The sequence below is a fragment of the Pelodiscus sinensis genome, chromosome 16 (genome assembly GCF_052426305.1).
Source record: "Pelodiscus sinensis isolate ZL-2025 chromosome 16, ASM5242630v1, whole genome shotgun sequence".
Taxonomy (NCBI): domain Eukaryota; kingdom Metazoa; phylum Chordata; order Testudines; family Trionychidae; genus Pelodiscus; species Pelodiscus sinensis.
Genome location: NC_143067.1, coordinates 23,562,072 through 23,581,452, shown reverse-complemented (window position 1 = coordinate 23,581,452; position 19,381 = coordinate 23,562,072). Strand labels below are relative to the sequence as shown.

Sequence of the window (19,381 nt, the reverse complement as noted above, 5' to 3'; positions counted from 1 at the left end):
AAAATTAAGGATGATAGAACCAGATTATCCACTATTTTGTATTGCAGAAATAAGGACAACAGTTCTACCAATTTATTATCTAGTCTGTTATTTGCTATCACTTTTATCACCATGCAAGAGCAGTTGTTAGAATTTGTGAGAGAGCTCAAATTAGGTTGATTACAAAGGTGAAGTCTTCATTGAATATATTTGTTATGGGTCTGCCAAAATGGTTTTAGCACTAATAGTGAGATACCTGACTTAAATAGTAGTTCTGATTACCATCTTTGCATTACCTCAAACAGGATTTTAGTGGATACTATCAAGAAAATTGGAACTAGAAACCAGTGCTATGCCACTTGAATGCCTAATGTCTGCACTTTCAATTGTTATAGAGTATTCTCTATCTTAAATAATTTCAGATATCAGATACTAATAATTGTAATGGAAGAAAAAATAAGATGATAATCAGAATTATTTAATATGAAGGTCTGATAGCTTAGCCTGCTGGTGCCAAAGATGAATGCTGTTTAACTTGGAAGGATGGAGACTCCCCACCAGTTTGGTATAGTCAAACTCTTTATTTTTAATTTTTCTTTTAGGTGGTCTGCAGACAAATCAGGCTGATAAGTTTGGATTTCCTTTCCCTTCTAAAGTAGTTAATAAAGTAATAAAAAGGAAAAAGAAAAAGGTATAAAAATGTGGGACATAAACTAAAATGAACAAGAGTTTGCATTTTAGAAGATAAATTGCTTGCACTGTATGTGTGTGTAAAAGTGGGTGTGAGATGCAAAAGGATTGAAACAATACTATAATATAGGGGTTTCAATCTCCTGACCTGTGGACTGTCCCTGGCCAGAGCAATTGTTCATTCAGCCCAGGAATGGGCTGGAAGAAAGAAAGGCTGTCTGTTAACATTCTCCAAGCCCTGCCCCTTCCTGCCACCATCCTGCCTTCTCCCTCCTAGCCACTTTGTCCCCTGAGGATGCAGCCTGGCATGGGGTGATAACAGCACTTGGTCTCTCCCCTATTACTCACTCTCTGTGGCAGAAGTAGCTGTGGGGTGCACTTGGCAGACACTCACACCACTTCCCTGTGGTTCCTTATGTTGCAGGAAATGCAGGGGGGGCTGAAGGCTGCTGCTACTGTGCACCTGATGATCCCCAAAGTTGCAACCTCAGAAACTGGGATCCATGGGCGAAGGGAGCGGGGCAGTGGTGAGAAGGGGATGGACTTAGGGAATGGTAACAGATATCCCTCTACCAGCCTGACTCATGGGCTGGATTGTGCAGTTGCTGCAACTGGAGATGGTCTATAGGCCATGAGTTTGAGACCCCTGCTCTACTGTGATAGGAAACTTCACCTATAGGAATGAAAAATAGCGCTATCCTCACTAGAGATTTAATAGTGTAGTCGATTAACCGATAAGCAAAAGCTCTCCCCCTCTCCCTGCCAGTAAATTTTTCAGCAGCCTGACTCAGTCCTGGCTTGCGGCGGGTCTGGGACCTACCCCTGCTGCGGCTCTGCATTTAAAGTGTTTTAAGAGCTGAGCGGGCAGGCAACCCAGCTCAGTACTGGCTAGGTTTGGGACCTACATCTGTTTCAGCTCTGCATTTCAAGTGCATTAAGAGCCAGCCAGGCGGGCAGTCCAGCTCAGTTCCGACTCGCACCAGGTCCAGGAGCTCAGATGCCCTCTAGACGGGGACTGCTGCTACCCCGGGCTGCTGCCTCTTTCTCAGAAGCAGCAGCACAAGGTGACAGGCAGCTGGTCCGTGAGGGGAGCTGGCTTTTAAACTGGCTCCCCTCACAGACCAGCTCCCACCTGGCACCTAACACTGCTGCATGTGATACAGTGGTTGCCAGCCCTGCTCCTAGGGACTATAGAATAGTCAACTAACCGATAAAATTTCATGAGGTTACTCAACTATTCAATTAACCAATATTTTAACATCCCTAATCTTCACTAGGAATGTTAAATTTAGTTTAATCAACTAATCAAATAGTTGATGGAATTTTCATCGACTAGTTGATTAATCGATAAGCAGGGAAGCCACAGCAGGGTTAGCTCCTATCCCTGTGCACTAACCTCGCTGCAGCTTTGCCTTTTAAATGTATTAAGAGCCAACAGGTTCTTAATGGCTGTCTCTACACTGGGCCACTTATTCCGGAAAATCAGCCGCTTTTCCGGAATAAGCTGCGAGCTGTCTACACTGGCCCTTGAATTTCTGGAATAGCAACGATGCTCTACTGTACAAAATCAGCCGCTATTCCGGAAAAACTATTCTGCTCCTGCTTGGGCATAAGTCCTTATTCTGGAACACTGTTCTGGAAAAGGGCCAGTGTAGACAGCCCAGTAGTCTTTTCCGGAAAAAAGCCCGGATCGCGAAAATGGCAGTCGGGGCTCTTTTCCGGAAAAGCACGTCTACATTGGCCACAGACACTTTTCCGGAAAAGCAGCCTGCCAATGTAGACGCTCCTTTTCTGGGAAAACTGAAAACGGAATAGTATTCCGTTTTAAGCAGTTCCGGAAATTCATGCCAGTGTAGACATAGCCAATATGTTTACAAAGCTGAAGTGCAGTGTGGGGGACCTGGTGCGAGCCAGAACAGCTGATTCCCAGCACGCACCAGGTCCCCCTGCTGCGCACAAGCCTTCTAAATATTTTTAAAAGGCTGGTGTGCAGCCTTAGGGACCCGGTGCGAGCCAGGACATCTGATTCCTGGCTTACACCAGGTCCCCCCATCTGCACACCAGCCTTTTAAATGTATTAAGAGCCTCCTGGCTCTTAATACATTTTAAAAAGCTAAAGTGCAGCATGGGGGACGCTGCGTAAGCTGGAACAGCTCATGCTGGTTCCCTCCCACTGTGCTTCTGCTTTTAAATGTATTAAGAGCTGACAACCTCTTAATACATTTAAAAAGCAGAAGTGCAGCATCTGAGACTGGGCACGACCCAGGAATCAACCGATTCATGGATGGCGCCTGGTCCCCACGACCCTTCTGCCTCCCTTGCTCCCCCGCGGAGACAGAACTGGCGGAACCGGCTTTTAAGCCAGCTCCCCCCAGCACCGGCTCCTGCTCCTTCCCCCACTGCTTATAATAGAGGCAGTGGGAGGGGGAGAGGGAAAGAAGCGACTAGTCAAGGGACTAGTTGACTATCCAGTAAGCTTATGCTTATTGGATAGTCGACTAATCACTTACATCTCTAATCTTCACCCTTTTGGCATTTGAACCTGCAAGATCTGAGAATTCTGGCCACAGTCCAGCAATGGACTTCAGCATGTGCTTATCTTGAACCAGTGTTTCATTTGATTTAAAGCACATGCTCAAATGCTTACCTGGATCAGGGTCAGAATGCTACACACTTTGCTTGATCTAACCCATAAGGGCCAAATTTTGTCCCTATATTTTAGATAGTGAGTTTGCTTAGGGAATGGATAAGTGAAAGCAACATTTAGCTATTAATATACAGGTATATACATATATACACACACATTCATAGAAATACAAAATTACATTCTGTGTCAAATGTACTTTTGGTACTGTTGAGTAGTTCACCATACTTGGAATTAAAAAGACACTTTTTAAAATGGTAACTCAGTATGAGATCGTTCGTATGTGAGATACAAGTAACTGGCTAGAATATAATACAGTAACATACATGATTTTAAAAGGGACGGGGAATCTTTGGCCTGTGGGCCAGTTCTGGCCTTCTGCTTAGATTGATCTGGCCTGTGGCAAGACTCTGCAGCAGGCTGGAAGTCCTGAGCTTCAGCTACCCCCATGGGATTGGCGCGCCATAATAGGGTAAGCCCCAGCACCCCAAGTTGAGTGTGATTGAGGTGTTGAGTTTTTTGTTTGTTTTGTGTTTGACTTGTGTGTTGCCCCCAGCTGATTTTTCGGTGGGTCAATGGCCCCTAACCGAAAAAAGGTTCCCCACTATTCATTTAAAACGAGAAAACAACTGACTTCAGAGGAGCAGCTAGTATGTGCTACACTGTCTCTTCTAGTTCATTAGTCTCCAGAAAGAACAATATTACATTGGAGCACTAAAGTTTGATGAAGAAGGAATTATCATTAGATTTAATTTTAAAAAGCTTTACTCTAGATATTTTTTGATGTGTTAACATATCTGAAATGGTTAGTACTTCAGTATTGTTGTTATGCCAGTTTGAAATGTGCCAGTTACAAGGGTGTGTTGTACCTTTTTCAAATGAAGGTCAGTAGATAACAAAGTACTGTAATTAATATTGATATATCAGAACAGGTCAGGTTGTTGCAGTGTTGGAATCTTAGTGCTAGGTCTAAATTGTACTGCAAGCAAGGGACTAGAAAAGAATGTGCTTGACTTCTGGGATGGGATAAGATCATCTTGCATCTCTTTTCTGTATCCCCCCTCTGACTGATCCTTAAAAGACTTTAATGGTTCCACAAAGAGCCACATCCAGTTCTCCTCCTCTTTTAGAATAGGATCACAGATGCTGGGTAATGAGAAATCCAGGGGAGAAAGAGTGAATTAAAAATACGGAGGAATAATCCAACACTTATCTTACGCTTGTAAAATAAATGTGGTTTATGTACACATAGCTGATTACTAAAGTTGCAAACAAGAAGCAGATTGACTCCACTTGGATGTTCAATCCTGGAAAATTCAGAATCCTATTAAAAGAAGATTTTAAAAATAAACTTTCTGACACTTTACAGAGAATGTTCTTTCTTTATTTTTAGTCTGAAATCTTTCATGGAGTGTTGAAAGTAATTTCAAAAATGCTTGAAGAAAATGAAAAGTTTAGAGGCAGACTGTTGACTTGCAGTCCATTTAATGTTGAAGGTAGGTAATGAACCAATAACATTTTATTACATTAGAGAATACAAATAGGTTGTTAATACATATGCATTGACTTAAGCGCTCCAGGTTTGAAGTCAATTAAGTTGTTATTTTTGGATCATGTGCTTTCACAACTCAAAAATTATTAATTATATTGCATACGAGCCATTGCTATCTGTGTTTTAACTGCCTTCTGGTGTGCATAAATGGAAGGGGATGGTGGCAGTAGCTCTTTACTACACTGTACAACATGGAAAACATAAATGTAAAAGCAAGTGGAATATGTTCCCTTTTCTGACCTTGTAATAGAAATAGGGTTGCCAGGCATCCAGTATTTGTGGGCTCCGTCTGGTAAAAAAAAAAAAAAAAAAAACCAGGAAATACCAGACATGTGAAATGTCCGGTATTTCCTGTTTCCCTCGGACAGAAGCCCGGCAGGGACAATTTTTCCCTCCTGCATCTGGCGGGAGGGGAGTGAGGAGTGCAGAAGAGTCGTAGTGAAGGGGGGAAGGAAAGGGCACTTGCTAGGCGCCACGCTAAGGGGGCGCTGAGCTGGGGTGGGAGTGGAGCGCACACTGCTCTGGCTCACGTGACCAACAGAGACCCAGAAGCTGGCAATGTGATGCCTCCCTCAACACCAGCCGTGGTCAACCCTCACAAGCCGCATGTGGCCCTTGCCCCCCAAAAGTGCAGCTCATAAAGCCACTCCTGCGCCCCTCCCCAACAACCCCCGCCAGCTCCCCTCCCCTTAACAACTATGCTTTTTTTCCCCTTAACAACTTTGGTCTCCCCCCCTTTTTTTTCCTTGGCAGAATTTTTTCCAGGGTTTTTTCTTTTTCTTTTTTTTTTTTTTTTTTGGTGTGTGTAGTAGGGGTGGTCAGTATTTTTTGTTAAACCATCTGGCAACCCTAAATAGAAATTATTGTAATGTAATGAAATATGTAATGAAATTATTGTTCATAGATGCCTATGCAATAAGGGAAATATTTGAAGATTAGATTTTTTCAGCTAATATATAAAATCAGAAATAGTTTGACTTCATGCAAGTCATAAATAAATTAGTGCCCACAAATGTGAATTGGAACCTAATTTAACATAACTAACTAAATTCATCCTCTAGTTATGGCCTGACTGAAGCTATTTCATTACTGGAAAATGACTCAGGAATTAAAGCTGACACACTGAATAGATGCAACTTCAATTAGAGTTGTTGTGGTTGCTACTATAATTTAAAGCAATATAGTATATGCTTACAAACATAATGGGACGTTCTGGCTTGGCAGTTTGATTAGTCTTAGAAAAGAGAATTTTCCAATCCATTAAATGTTATCAGTTAAATTAAAAGTGGCACATTCTCTCAATGTGTCTGCTTTGTTCACATTAGTTTTAGTTTTTCTCATGCTATAAGGACAGGTTATATCCCAAAATAGTTGTAAGCTGTTGTTAGTGGCTTCCGTTAGTAAGCCTTTGCATATTTTGTCTACATGAATTTTATACATACATGATTCTAAAAAGCTTCCATAAGACTGTACCCAGTAAAAAATGATGCCTTAACATTTATGTGGTGCTAGACTTATTGAGGTGTATGCTTACTTGTTTGCGTTAATGTAATGTAGACAATAAATATATAACCGTGGCACTGTATTTGTTTTATGCCCACATTTATTCTTCTTTTCAAACATATGCAAGTTGTCATTGAATATGGGAGCCCCACAGAGGTCAGGTGTAGAATCCTTTTTCCAGGCTTTTACATTCCCTTAATGTGAAAGGAGCTTTGGGCTGGAAGATCTTAATTATTGTATCACTGGCCATGTCTATGACCTCTCCACAATCCTCTTCTGTAGACTTGTCATGGAAGCCAATGCAAAGATGGGCTTCTCAGCAGCTGAAAGCAGTGGACCCCGTACATAGTTCCCCCCCTTGTTCCTCTTTGCATGCCTGAATCATTGCAGTTGTTCACTTGCACAGCCCTTATTTGGACCATACGATTTGGTACTTACACAAGAAAAATAATTTCTCTAGTTTATTTTTGTAAAGACATCTTGGGCTACGTCTACATTGCTCAGTCTTGCACAAGAACATATGCAAATGAGGTGCAGCGATGAACATCGCTGCACCTCATTTGCATACTTAATGAGCCGCCATTTTGCGCAAAAAACCCCTCTTGCGCAAGAGCTGTTCTGAAAATAAGCGGCAGAATGGCTTTTGTGTAAGAGGAGGTTTTTGCACAAGGAGCAGTGTAGATTGCTCCTTCTTGCGCAAAAATGGTGTCTCGTTAAGTATGCAAATTGTTATGTCATTTGCATAGGTTCTTGCGGAAGACTGGGCAGTGTAGACGTAGCCCTTATGTACCTAGGGAGAAGGAGAACTGGAGCATGTAGCAGAACTTTGGGAGGCAAATAATGTGTTAGAGAAAGATCCAAGACAATTTCCTCAAGTTCTGACAACAAACCAGAGAGCTCTATTATTGTTTGGGAGACGTTCTCTTGTTGGTCTTAGAGCCTTTTAAAATTATGGCTGCTAATTAAATTTTCCATTTGGTTTGAGCTTCTGCTTTCCCAGGAGGCTTGTGTTTATTTCTGGAATGAATGGACATAGACTGTTTACATCTTACCTGTGCTTACAGATGCCTGTTTCTTTTATCTTCAAGAGTTAGATAACATAATTGATCTGTAGATATAATTTGTGTCCACTGAAACAAACTTTATACTATCCTCAGGTCTAATTGCAGTTCATTTTTCTTGAACTTTAGAATGTGATTCTCATGATAAGCCATAGTTAGCTGAAATTCCTTAATCCCAATACCTCCTTTTTAATTAGCAGATTTTGCTCAATATTGTCTCAAGGTGATAAGTCTCTTATTAATCTCAATTTTCCATTAAAAAATAGCAAAAATAAATTGAAATAACAAGTCTGAATCAAGTAGCTTCAATTTTGCTTTATAATTTTTTTAAACTAAATTGATACAGCAAATAAATCTTGCATTTTATTATCTCTGTGGATAGTTTTTTTGAAAGATGAAAATCTGTTGCAGTTTTAATGTTACTTATTTCTTCAGTATAATACTAGTAATAAAAATCAAATACAGTACAAATAAAAATTATGTTGTTGTGCCCATATATTGTATACTTCCATAGGCAGTGATGGAAAGCTCACAGAATGAGGCTTCCTGCATGGACATAATAAGTAGTCAGTCAAATGGCAAAATAAGCTTTTAATAAAATGAAAAAATATTTGCAAAATATATCGTTAAAAGATATGAAAGGGTAACATTTTTTATAAAAGATTGTAGTTCATTAAATATAAAGCTCAAATATGGCTTTTAAGAGTCTCTAAACTATGCTTGGGAACAGGAGAAGGAACATCAGCCAGGCTGGGATGCAAATCTTATTATATCTTTGATGCCTGATTCATTTCTGCCAGTGTGTGTGGGTGGCAATGGCTGTGACCCATTCTTCTCAAACCCCCTCTGGGACTACTAGGCTGCTGTTAGTGCTGGCAGCCTCTCAGCTCTCTTATGCTGTTTATAGATGCCCCTGTGCATGAACATGGGAAAAGGTTTCATTGTGCTCTTTCTCCTTTAATGCACTGATAAAGAGCTAGCTATATAATACATATGGATCTTTGTACTTTTAAGTATCTGCTGAAGCACATATTTGTAAATATATAATTGAAGCACTGAAACCGGAATTGTACACAGTTTGGAATTATTTTATTTTACACGTTTAGGCTCACTAGGAGCACGTCTACACTACAGTATTTTGAAATAACAAGGTGAGCATCTACATAGCAAGCCCATTTTTTCAAAACAATTTTGAAATAGCGGGCTTCTTATTCCGAAATAATAAATTCTAATTTCATGAAGAATAATGCCGGTTTTGAAATAGTTATTCTGAAATAGGGTGTGCTTAGATGGCGCAGCTGTGGTTACTTCTTACAGCTGTCCTGATGACCATTCTGTCCACACCCATCAGAACTCAATAGTTCTTTAAAGCTGCAGCCACAGGAGAAGCTATTTATGGCACAAAGCAGGCCCTGCTAGCACCGAGCCACACAGCAGTGCCTGCCTGTGTGCCCTGCAGTGGTTGCTTGAGTGGCAAAAGCGCAGGTTGGATGGTGACCTGGAGCTGCACCACACCACCTGGCAGGAGCTGTCGCAGCAGGCACAGAGCATGTGTGTGGCATACATTGCCACCCTCAACTGCCTGGTGGCCACCATTGAGCGGTCTACCAACCGACCCCCCGCTCCTGCTGCTCCTGCTCCTCCCCTTAGTCCCTCTCTGTGGCTGCTGAGGGCCCTGGAAATGAGGTGGTGGGACCACCCAAGGCAGGTGTCAGTTACAGCCCCATCCCTAAACCTCTCTTCCCTCTTCCTCTCCCCTCCAAGGTTCTTTCAGTCCCTCCCAAGTTATATTTACCCAGATTTAAAAAAAAACAGTTTATTCTTTTAAAACAAAAAGTGTGGTTTATTGTGTCTGCAGGGGAGGGGAGGGGGAAGAAGGTGGAAAGGGAAGGAATGGGAAGAGAGCGGTGGGAGAGGAAAGGCACAGAGGGGCAAGGGAGAGGCCCTTTGTGGGAAGACCCAGGGGAGAGTGTCACAGGTGTCCTTGTCTAAAACTCCCTCAGGACCTCCTGGATGCGCACAGTCCCCTGATGAATGTGCCAGATGGCAGCAGTGCGCAGCTGCTCAAAGGCCTTGCGAGCTGCTCAGCCTCTGCCCCCAACCCTGGCAGGAACATCTCCCCCTTGTTCTCACACAGGTTGTGCATGACACAGCAGGCCAACACCACCTGGGGTATGTTCCACTTGCTGAGGTCCAGTCAGGTGAGGAGGCAGCAGAACCTCCCCTTCAAACAGCCAAAAGCGCCCTTCACCATGATGTGGGTCCTGCTGAGCCTGCCATTGAAATGTTTCTTGGTGGGGTCCAGGTGTCCTGTGTAGGGCTCCATCAGCCAGGGGATCAAAGGAGAGGCTGCGACCCCTATAATGCAGATGGGCACATCCACATCCCCAACCCTGATGGTATGATCAGGGGAAAAAACTGCAGTTGTGTATCCTCTGGAAGAGGCTGGAGTTGTGGAATATGCAGGCATCATGTGCCTTCCCCAATCACCCAACGTTGGTGTTGGTGAACTGGCATCGGTGGTCCCTTCCGGTTGCTGTAATCAGAGGGCTGGTGGTTGGGGGCCTGGACGTGGGTGTGGGTGCCATCGGAGCCCCCCTGAAGTTGGGGAATCCCGTGTCGGCAAAGCCAGAGACAGCGAGGTCCATGTTGCCCAGGATGACAACACTGTGTTGATGGCTCTCACCACCTGTAGAAGGATACAAGCAGAATCACAGGGTTGCCAGAGCCCTCGGGAATTCCACAAGCGCAACCTCCTTCCCACACCAGTCCCAATTTACCCCATCCCTGGCAGAGCTTTGTGAAGGCAGGACTGCAAAACCTCTATAGAGATTGCCTCCCTTCCCTAGGGTACCCCATTCCAGTAGTTCACCCTACTAGGACAATAGCCAGAGAGTCATACCTGCATGAGCATGGCCCTGACGGTCGATCTCCCCATGCCGAATTGGTTCCCAACCGAGTGGTAGCTGTCTGGTGTGGTTAGCTTCCAAAGTGCGATGGTGACCCGCTTATGGAGGGGGATAGTGGGTCTCATATAGGTGTCCTGTCACTGGAGGGCAGGGGCGAGCCACTCGCACAGCTCCAGGAAGGTATCCTCCTGCATGTGGAAGTTCTAGAGCCACTGCTGGTTGTCCCACCACTCCATGTCAATCTGGTTCCACCACTCAGAACTGGTGTCCCGTCACCAGAAGCGATGCTGCACAGTGTGCAAGGGAGGTTGGGAAGGATTGCGCAAGAGATGAAGAGGAGCCCTGCAGTGAGTTGCAGGTCTTGTTCCTGTTGCATAAAGCCTCTGCCCAAGCTATTACCTGATTTTACACATGGATTTTCTGCAAGCTCATGACTTAGAGACTGACAAAAACCTCTTGCTGACTGCATTGCTCGGGGGGAGGGCAGTTGTCTCCTAAATCACTTCATTACTGATTATTTGTAAATGATTCTCTGAAGCTTTGTAATTGTTTCAGCTGCATTGCCTTTTAAATTCTGCAACACGTTATATAATCTTTCTTAAATTTTGCTTTATACGTTCAGAAATTTACTGTAAGCTTGGCGATTGTTTAACCTTGCACCTTTGTAATATTTGTAACTCTCAGCCACTTTGCTTGTAACTTGCTCAAAACTGCATTTTCCCCTGAGATATGACTGTGTGTGTGTGTGAGAGTGGAGACTATTGTGTGTTTGGGATTAGAAACTGCAAAGCTGAGCACATGGAAACCAGGTGATGAGTCATCAGACAAATTAAGGAGACAAGGCTGCTCTGCTGGATCAAGGGAAGTATGCCTATGCTCCCTGGTGAGGAATGTGGATGAGTCACAGGAGTTGTACAGAGGCAATAAAAGGAAAGAGCATGTGGCAGAAGCCCGCTCTTTCGGAGAAGCTCCTCTTTCTGCAGCCAGAGCGCTCTTTCTCTTTTCTGACCAGCTCCCCAGCCACAAGTCAGGTGCAACATGCCTTGGCTCCTTCTGCAACCCATATGCCTGTGTAAGTGTCTGAGGGCAGGAATAAAGAGAGAGAGGGTGAGAGCTGGTTCCCCTTTAGTTTAAACCTTTAGTGGCAACTCTATCCTCTTTAGTTTAACTATATAGTAGAGTGTTAATTCCTCAATCAGTAAATCTATACTAGTGTAACCCTGGGTAGTCTCCAGTGAGAATGTTGTGGGTAACAGTTCCTGCAGTGCCACATGGGCGGTCTGCAGTAACTGCACCAGGGGTGCGTCATGAGGCCTAAGAGCCTGAAAGTGCTTTGCAGCAGGTCTGGCTCCATGGCTTGAGTGCTGTGGCATCTGCAAGGGCAACCAGAGCATGCAGTGGGAAGAGTTTGCTGTCCCTCGAGGAGGTAGGCAAAGGTGAAGAACCTGAGGAATGGCTGTACATGGGGGTCCCTTAAGCAATGAGTGTCAGAGAGCCTCAGTCAGCAGCTCCAGGGAGTAGGGTTGTCAGGTGTCCGATATTTTCGCCTCCTGTCCGGTAAAAAAAATCAGAGAATACCGGACACCTGAGCTGTCCCATATTTTCTGATTTTTTTTCCCAGCCAGGAGATGAAAATGCCAGGCACCTGGCAACCCTACAAACACTCAGCACCCGGCCTTCTCCCCCTCAAGGTCCCCCCGGTTCCCAACACCCTCAGACTCCCAACCCCAGCCCCCATGCTTACCTGGTTCCCCAAGACTGCTGGCACAAAATGGCTGTTGGCCAAAAGACCTAGGAAAAGCAATGGTTTCCCCTGGGTCTTAGTGCACACCTTTGCCCCTGTTCCTATCCCTGCACTCACTCTTAATTTTTGGGGGAGGGGGGGCTTAAAAAGTCCTTGGAAGGTTTTTTTTTAAGGTCAACAACTTTGGTCTCCCCCTCCCCCTTTTTTTCCCCCTTCAACAGAGTTTTTTCCCGGTGGTTTTTATTTTGGGGGTGGGGGTGGGGTGTTCGGTATTTTTGTTTCAACCATCTGGCAACCCTACCAGGAAGTGATTGCTGTCCTGATGTCCCGCCAAAACTGCTTCCAGGGGCCTCTGAATGCGATTCAGCCTCCAATCTGTGGATGCACTATTTTGGTCTAGATCTGTGCTATTTCAGTGAGCATTTGTAGTGTGGATGCACTATTTAGAAATAGCTATTTCAGGAGGTGTTATTCCGAATAGCTTATTTCAAAATAAGAGCATTGTGTATATGTGCCCTTGTATACTGATAATGTGAGATGCCCCTTCAAGGAGTTATTGGATATATAAATATGAAAGTTAAATAGTCTCAAATATGTACTATCAGTATTTTGAATAACATACCTGCAGTGTCATATAAAGATATTTGTTTCAGTTAAGATGGTTGTGGCATCAGTTAAATAGATATAATTCTAAACACAGTGAACTAGACTGTTGGGCTGATCTAGCTCTGCATAGAGCAGGATCTGATTGTAGAGGGTGCATAATGAGTTTATCCATATCACTGCACCCCTCTGATAATTCAATCTTGGGAATGCTCCGAGGTCAGTTTGCCCATGCTGCAACTTTAAGCACCCTCAGAGTTCTAATTTGCATGTGTTTGTAATAGCTTCAAGTAGGGGTGACAGTTTTGCTGAATTTTTGGTGGTCCAGAACCTGCCCCCCGTCCACACTCAAACTCCTTGCCCTGCCTGCCTACGGCTCCGGGAGGGAGTTTGGGTGGGGAAGAATGTGGGCTGTGGGACAGAGGTTGGGCGTTGGGCACAGGCTTTGGCCTGGGGCAGTGGATTGGAGTGCAGGAGAGGATGCAGGAGGGATGAGAGATTGGGCCTTGGGAGGGAGTTTGGGTGCTGAGCAATGTCCCTCGAGGGCCGGCTGTGCAGCAGCACAGCTTCACAAGTGATTAATCAGTCCCACCCAGTCCAGAGGCTCAGGGCTCCCTGCTGTGCTGCCACACAGCTTAGAGGGAACACTGCTGAGTGCAGGCTCTGGCCTGGGGAAGGGGGTGGAAGTGCAGTCTTTGGGAGGTAATTTGGAAGCAGGAGGGGATCTGCAGTGCAGGCTCTAGTATGGAGTCTGAGTGCTGGATCTGAGCTGGAGTGGGTGACTGGGAGCAGGAGAGGATGAGGGGTTAGCTCTGGGAGGGAGTTTGGGAATGGAAGGGGATGTGGGGGAGAGGGTGCAGGCTCTGGGAGGTGTGAGATGAGGTGTCAGGGAGGGGATAGTGCTTCCATGCTTACCTGGGGCATCCCTCTCGGCAAGAGTTCCTGGGGGCGGTGTTTCCATGCACGGCTGCCTGTCTGCTGCCCATGTGCATGTCCCCTGCCCCCACCTGCTGCCCGCATGAACTTCCTCCACCTGCACATCCCCCATCCTGCCTGAAGCCCACCAGGGTTTGCAGGGACACACATGGTAGCAACTGCACTGAGTAAGTGTCTAGATGCTGTTCTAGCCCAACTGCACTGTTGGTGATATTGGTGGGGGCCCTTGGGCCATTTTAAATCGCCTGGAGGCAGCAGGTACACTGGGGAATGCATGGGGGGGGGGGGGGCAGCATGCAGGCAGGGGGAGAGACCTGACCCCATGTTTTGGTAGAGCAGGGCCCAGGCCAGGAATATTCCTGGTGATTGGGCACAGGTAACTTGCTGCCTTCAAGGGGCCATTCTAGTTGCCTGTGAATACAGGAGCACAGCAGCACTCTGGCTATGCTGTTTCTCCAAACAGAATCCTTAGTCTGGGGCTGTGAAAGAGTGAAGTATAGGGACAACTATGCTAGTTACACAACACCAGAGGATTTTAATACCTTGGAGATCTCAGCAGGCCACTTAAACCATCTTTAAATCTGCTTTGCAAAGGAGACTTAATGGGAATAGGAATGTGATAAGTTTCTTTATTGAACTGTAGCATTTTTAGAATTCTCAGATGTAAATGGAAGGAACGTGAATAAAGCCTTTATCTTTTGTCATGTACTATATCACTGATATAACAGTTGCATGTATTTTTATGTTAAAAGAAATTGCTTTATGATGTCACTTCTTTTTCTTTAGGATAAGTCTGTCTTTGGATGGCTGTAGCAAAGAAGTTAATGAAGATTCAGTTTCAAGTGTTGCATTGAATTAGTTTCGTTTTAGACCTTATCTAACAACCATCTGATACTAATGAGAAAGCTAACAATGATTTTCAGTGAGCATTGAGTCAGAGTCTATATAGTTTGTCTAGCATTTTCACTTGAGAGCTACATTTTAATATGGCTTTATTAAACTTTTCAGTGAGAATACTGTTTTATTGAAATTTTATTAAGCATTGGTCATAGTTAATTTTGAAGGCTTTTTAATGATGATGATTTGTATTCAAAAGAATAATATTTTGTGTTAATTATATTATAAATATATAAGTTGTACAATCAGCAGCTTGTCAGAATTGTTAACAAATGTGAGTTTAATACAATAAAATTTCATACAAGATGTCTCTCTAAAATGAATGAACCACTTTCATTCTGTTGATTTTAATATTTTTTATTTTATTAAATTTAAATAGTGTACAACCAACCTTCTGTTCATTCATCCATTGACACAAGAATCTTCGCAGTTATTTCAAATAAGAATCCAAATGAATCCTCTCTGCCTGATCATTCATCATCAGGCACATAATAGTAGTTTCAAAATGTATTTATTTGGGTTCCCTCAATTGTAACATGGCATGATTTTCTTGTATTATGGAAGCTTACAGTTGGAGTTTTGATTGACTGAAGTATTTTTAACTGGTGGTTTGTGTAAATGGAACAAAGAAATCACAAAAATAATTTTTCTGTATGTGCATTCTTAAACCTTTCTTGTTCTTATGAAAGAGCTGTTATTCATTTCAAAACATCTCAGCATTTGCAGATATAATGACTAGAATTTCAGTAGTGTTGAGCTTTAATAACATGCTAGTGGCTGTGTCATCAAGCAGCAAAGCACTTGGGAGGGTTTAAATTCAGTTTTCCTAATGATAAACTGCAAGTAAATAACTAGACTATACCTTTTTGATTGAGTACTCTGGCATTAAAGTTCTCACTATGAACAGTGATTTGTTGTAGAATAATATTTTAATGTTACTCAAAATAGTTGACATTTCAGCATGGGGCAAGAAAAATATTCAGATAAGCGCATGCTCATTTTTTCAGGAAAAGTAAAAATTTGTAAGTCCCTTGATATTTACTTAATACACAATGTTGTAGCTTTGTTGATCCCAGGATATTAGAGAAACAAGCTTGGTGCAGTAATACCTTTTATTGAACCAACTTCTGTTAGTGAGAGAGGCACGCTTTTGAGCTTTCACAGACCTTGAAAGCTTGCCTCTCTCACCAACAGAAGTTGGTCCAATAAAAGATACTACTAGCATATCTTGTCTCTTTATTTGCTTAATAGGGCCAGATATTTTTATTGTTTATGAGTTGTTCACTCTATTTCTGCAGTTCTGATCATATGAAAAGCTGTATGAAGCTTCTTAAATATATATTAAATGCAAGGTTGTGAGCTCTATAGTTGATGTTATTTCTGAGTAAACTGCCCCTACAGACAGCATCCTTAGTGGCACAGCCTGAATAGCCATGGAGATTAAACCTCTCTCTAACCTTTATGATTGGTCCTTCTTGAGGAGATGAGAAATACTTTACCCTGGCAATATGAAGGAAGAATGCCCATGCTGTTCATGTTCTTTGGATAAAATATATAGGCTTCCCTCTCCAGAGCTATGCTAAATTTAGTTTAAAAGGAGACAAAATTACACTACATAACAATGGGCCAGATTCTTCAGTAGTTCGGACATTCATGTATACCTGCCTAAAGTGGGTGTAAATATCTGCTGCTGTTATTTGGTAATGTTACCTCCATAGTGCACATGTGCCAGAAAAAGTCATTTACACACATGTCAGTGCAAGGATGAGAGAAGATCATTTGAACTTGCCCTATTCAGGGGCTGTTGGGGTGAGCTAGTTGAGCACTCAGTATTCTATTGCAGTTTTAGTGTGGCTTCTTTGGATCTTTACAGGGATTCTAAACAGCTTGGGTTCAGGTTGGCCAGGGCCACTCCCATCTCTGATCCCCCTCTTTCCTTTCTCTGGCATGCCTGTGCCCTGCCTCCACTTCACTCCCAGATCACTTCAGAATGCCCTCTATACCCAGGGGTGAAGGTAGGTATAGCATGCCCTTGCACTGAGCATATTCTCTGGGGCACTTAATGCTTTGTTTTACAGTCCCTTTATGTCAGTTTCACTAGTACATAGGGATTGCATAGTAATGCTGAATAGCACCCACTATCTGAGTAGTAATGAAGTCTGGCTTCTGACAATAGAGGCCTGATTACAAATACACGGGTGTGAACAACGAGTAATTCTGCTTACGTCAAATGAGTTAAACTTCTGAAAAACAAATCTGAAAAAAGAATCAGCTCCACTATGTAGACCCTATGAAAACTGCAATCCACACTATGAACATTATTAACTCAAACACCTACAGTATTCCAGTTACAGTATTTTATGTTTCTTAATTTGAAGTACTAAAGGAAAACTGTAGATGAGAGAATGTGTATTGTGTTGAATAATAACATACCCATGTAAATGAGGCAAGTGACATCTTGAGCAAGAAAAAAGAATTGCTATCCACAAGAAATAAATTATTTTAAAATGAATTTATTAAAAGGAACAAGGAATAAACAGTGAAATCTCAGGTCTACACATCATATATGTCAGCCTTTAGAAATCAAATGTCATTCCCCGATATCCTTTAACAATTACCTGAGAAAAGAGAATAAAATACTATATAATCTTGTTGTTTTTCATAGGAATAGTATTTTTCAGTTTTATTTTCAAAGTACAAGTCAGTTAATTTGAGTTTTTAATAAATCTAGGTTGGGGTGTGTGCAGTACAAGACAATATATTAAATTATGGGTAATTATCCATACTTTATATTGAGAAGCCTGATGCATTGTAAAAGTTAGCAGTTTGTCCTAAGGTGGTATAATTCAGGTATTGGTCTGAGCAGGTACTCTTTTGCATTCAGTTTACGCTAGGGCAAATGATACAGTACAATAGTTACAGAGCAATGAATCAAGTTAATGGTATGTGTGTGCTCTGGTTACCAGAGTCAGTAATATTCCTCTGCACTTCCATACAGGATCCTACAACCTGAAATCCACTTAGGACATTAATACTTAGCCATAATGATTTTAAATAAAAATTAAAAATGCAGAAGCATTCAGCTGTTATAGGATTTTGAGCAGACTTTAGGACTGTGAGCAGACCTTGCAATGTTCAATTAGGAAAAAAAAATCATAATCAGCTATATTGGACATTAATATACAGTGAATTATGCATTTAGGGAAACCTATAGGAAACCTCCCTGTTTTAACTTCTAAGCATAGCCTCAAGGCTTTCAATACATGTTGCATGACCTCTAATTGAAGAATGACCCTTAGCGGGCAATTGAGTTTTGCTGCTCCTTTGGGACGTGACTTAAAACTGATTTTGCGGTGTATGTCATTTTTTGTGTATAGGTACAATAGGTCTTTTAAGTATGAAAGAAAACAGAATTCCACTATTTATAGTTCTTATATATATATTTGCAATGACATAAGCAACTGTGTATTTTGGCTAGTTGTGTGTTTGCATAATCTAACTAGTTGCAAGACAGCAGAGCCTCAGTTTGCTGAGCAGAATAGGTTTTGCACCAAAGCATAGTAGCAAATAAAACTATTTTTAAATAGAAGCTTATATCCTGGGAAAAAAATCTCTGAAGAGCATTAAAGCCAGCGAGATTTTTCCATAAATGCTTACTAAGCAGCTGGTGACAGTGTCATGGTGATTAGAGCTGATGAAAAAACTTAAAAAACAACAAATAGTCCTGCAGCACTGCAGGGACTAACAACAAATGTAGACAGTATCATGAGCTTTTGTGGGCATAACCCACTTCTTCATTTGCAGGACTATTCATTGTTTTTAAAGTTTTTTTCAGTTACAGACTAATGGCTACCCCTCTGAAAGATCTGATGAAGACAATACATGTATGACAGGTTTACTGCTTAAATTATAGCCGGTAAAAATCAATACATGTGTTTACATTTTCATTTGGCACTGGCAAAAGATAAGGTAACCTGTGAGGAAAAGGGAATTATTATGCCTTGTTCGTGAGATGCAAAGTGCCTCCTCAGGCCTGCGAAATTCTGAGTGCTTTCACCTCCCATTAATTTCAGCAATTCTTAGAACTGGACCTTTTTGCTTCTTCCATAGGGTATGTGGCATGTCAATGAGATGTTATGTGGTATTGCTCTAGGTGTATGTCTACACTGCAGAGTTTTTCCAGAAAAACGACCTTCTTTTTGGAAAAACGACACTTATGTCCACACTGCAATTGCATTCTTTTGACGAGAAGTCAAAAGAACACAGGAGTTTTTCCAACAATGTTAACCTATTTCTACGTGGAAGAAGTCTTTTTCCAAAAGACCTTTCGGGAAAAGGTATGTGGACAGGGAAAAGGGTTTTTTCCCGAAAGAAGAGGCCTCCAGGAAAAAGCACAGGTGCCCTGGTAGCCACTCTGTCCATAGTAATCACAGGTTAAATTCGAGATAGCATCCAATCAGTGTGGACACTATCTTTCGAAAAAGCAGATTGCTTTTTTGATGCACTTTTGCTGTGTGGATGCTCTCTTCCAAAAGAAGCCTGCAGTCTAGACGTAGCCTGAATAAGATAAGTGGTTTTCCTCAACTGTGTATGTTGCTGGGTTGATTAGGAACATATTGTACATATTATTGGTGTTTATGAGGAGAGAAATTATTTTAACATGAAAGTGTGGAAATTACCACACATTTGGTATTGTAAAAATAATGGAAAGAAATTACAAGAACAGAATTGTTGCTCAATTGTTCATTAAAGTATTGAGAAATGCTGCTTCTCCTCCAGAATGTTGTCATCTGTATTTTAAAGTTAATAATAAATGAACATTTAAAATTGCTTTTATTTCAGCTTTGTGTGTTTCCTTGATGT

At 42.3% G+C, this 19,381-nt stretch overlaps 2 protein-coding genes across 4 annotated transcripts in view; both read left to right on the top strand.

Annotated features, from left to right (window-relative positions):
• CPEB4 (cytoplasmic polyadenylation element binding protein 4) overlaps positions 1 to 19,348 on the top strand; it is a 293,293-nt gene extending 273,945 nt beyond the window's left edge. The window contains exons 2-4 of one of the 3 annotated variants that reach the window (XM_089769518.1): positions 582 to 670; positions 4,707 to 4,809; positions 14,408 to 19,348. In XM_089769518.1, the coding sequence (XP_089625644.1) occupies positions 582 to 670; positions 4,707 to 4,809; positions 14,408 to 14,412 (197 nt within the window). In that variant the 3' untranslated portion in view covers positions 14,413 to 19,348. The remainder of the gene's footprint in view (positions 1 to 581; positions 671 to 4,706; positions 4,810 to 14,407) is intronic. The other 2 variants (XM_075900271.2, XM_075900273.2) reach the window with 2 other exon arrangements.
• Positions 4,707 to 19,381, top strand: part of NSG2 (neuronal vesicle trafficking associated 2) — a 79,380-nt gene continuing 64,705 nt past the window's right edge. The window contains exon 1 of the mRNA XM_075900278.2: positions 4,707 to 4,809. The gene's annotated coding sequence lies outside the window, so the exon portion shown is untranslated. The remainder of the gene's footprint in view (positions 4,810 to 19,381) is intronic.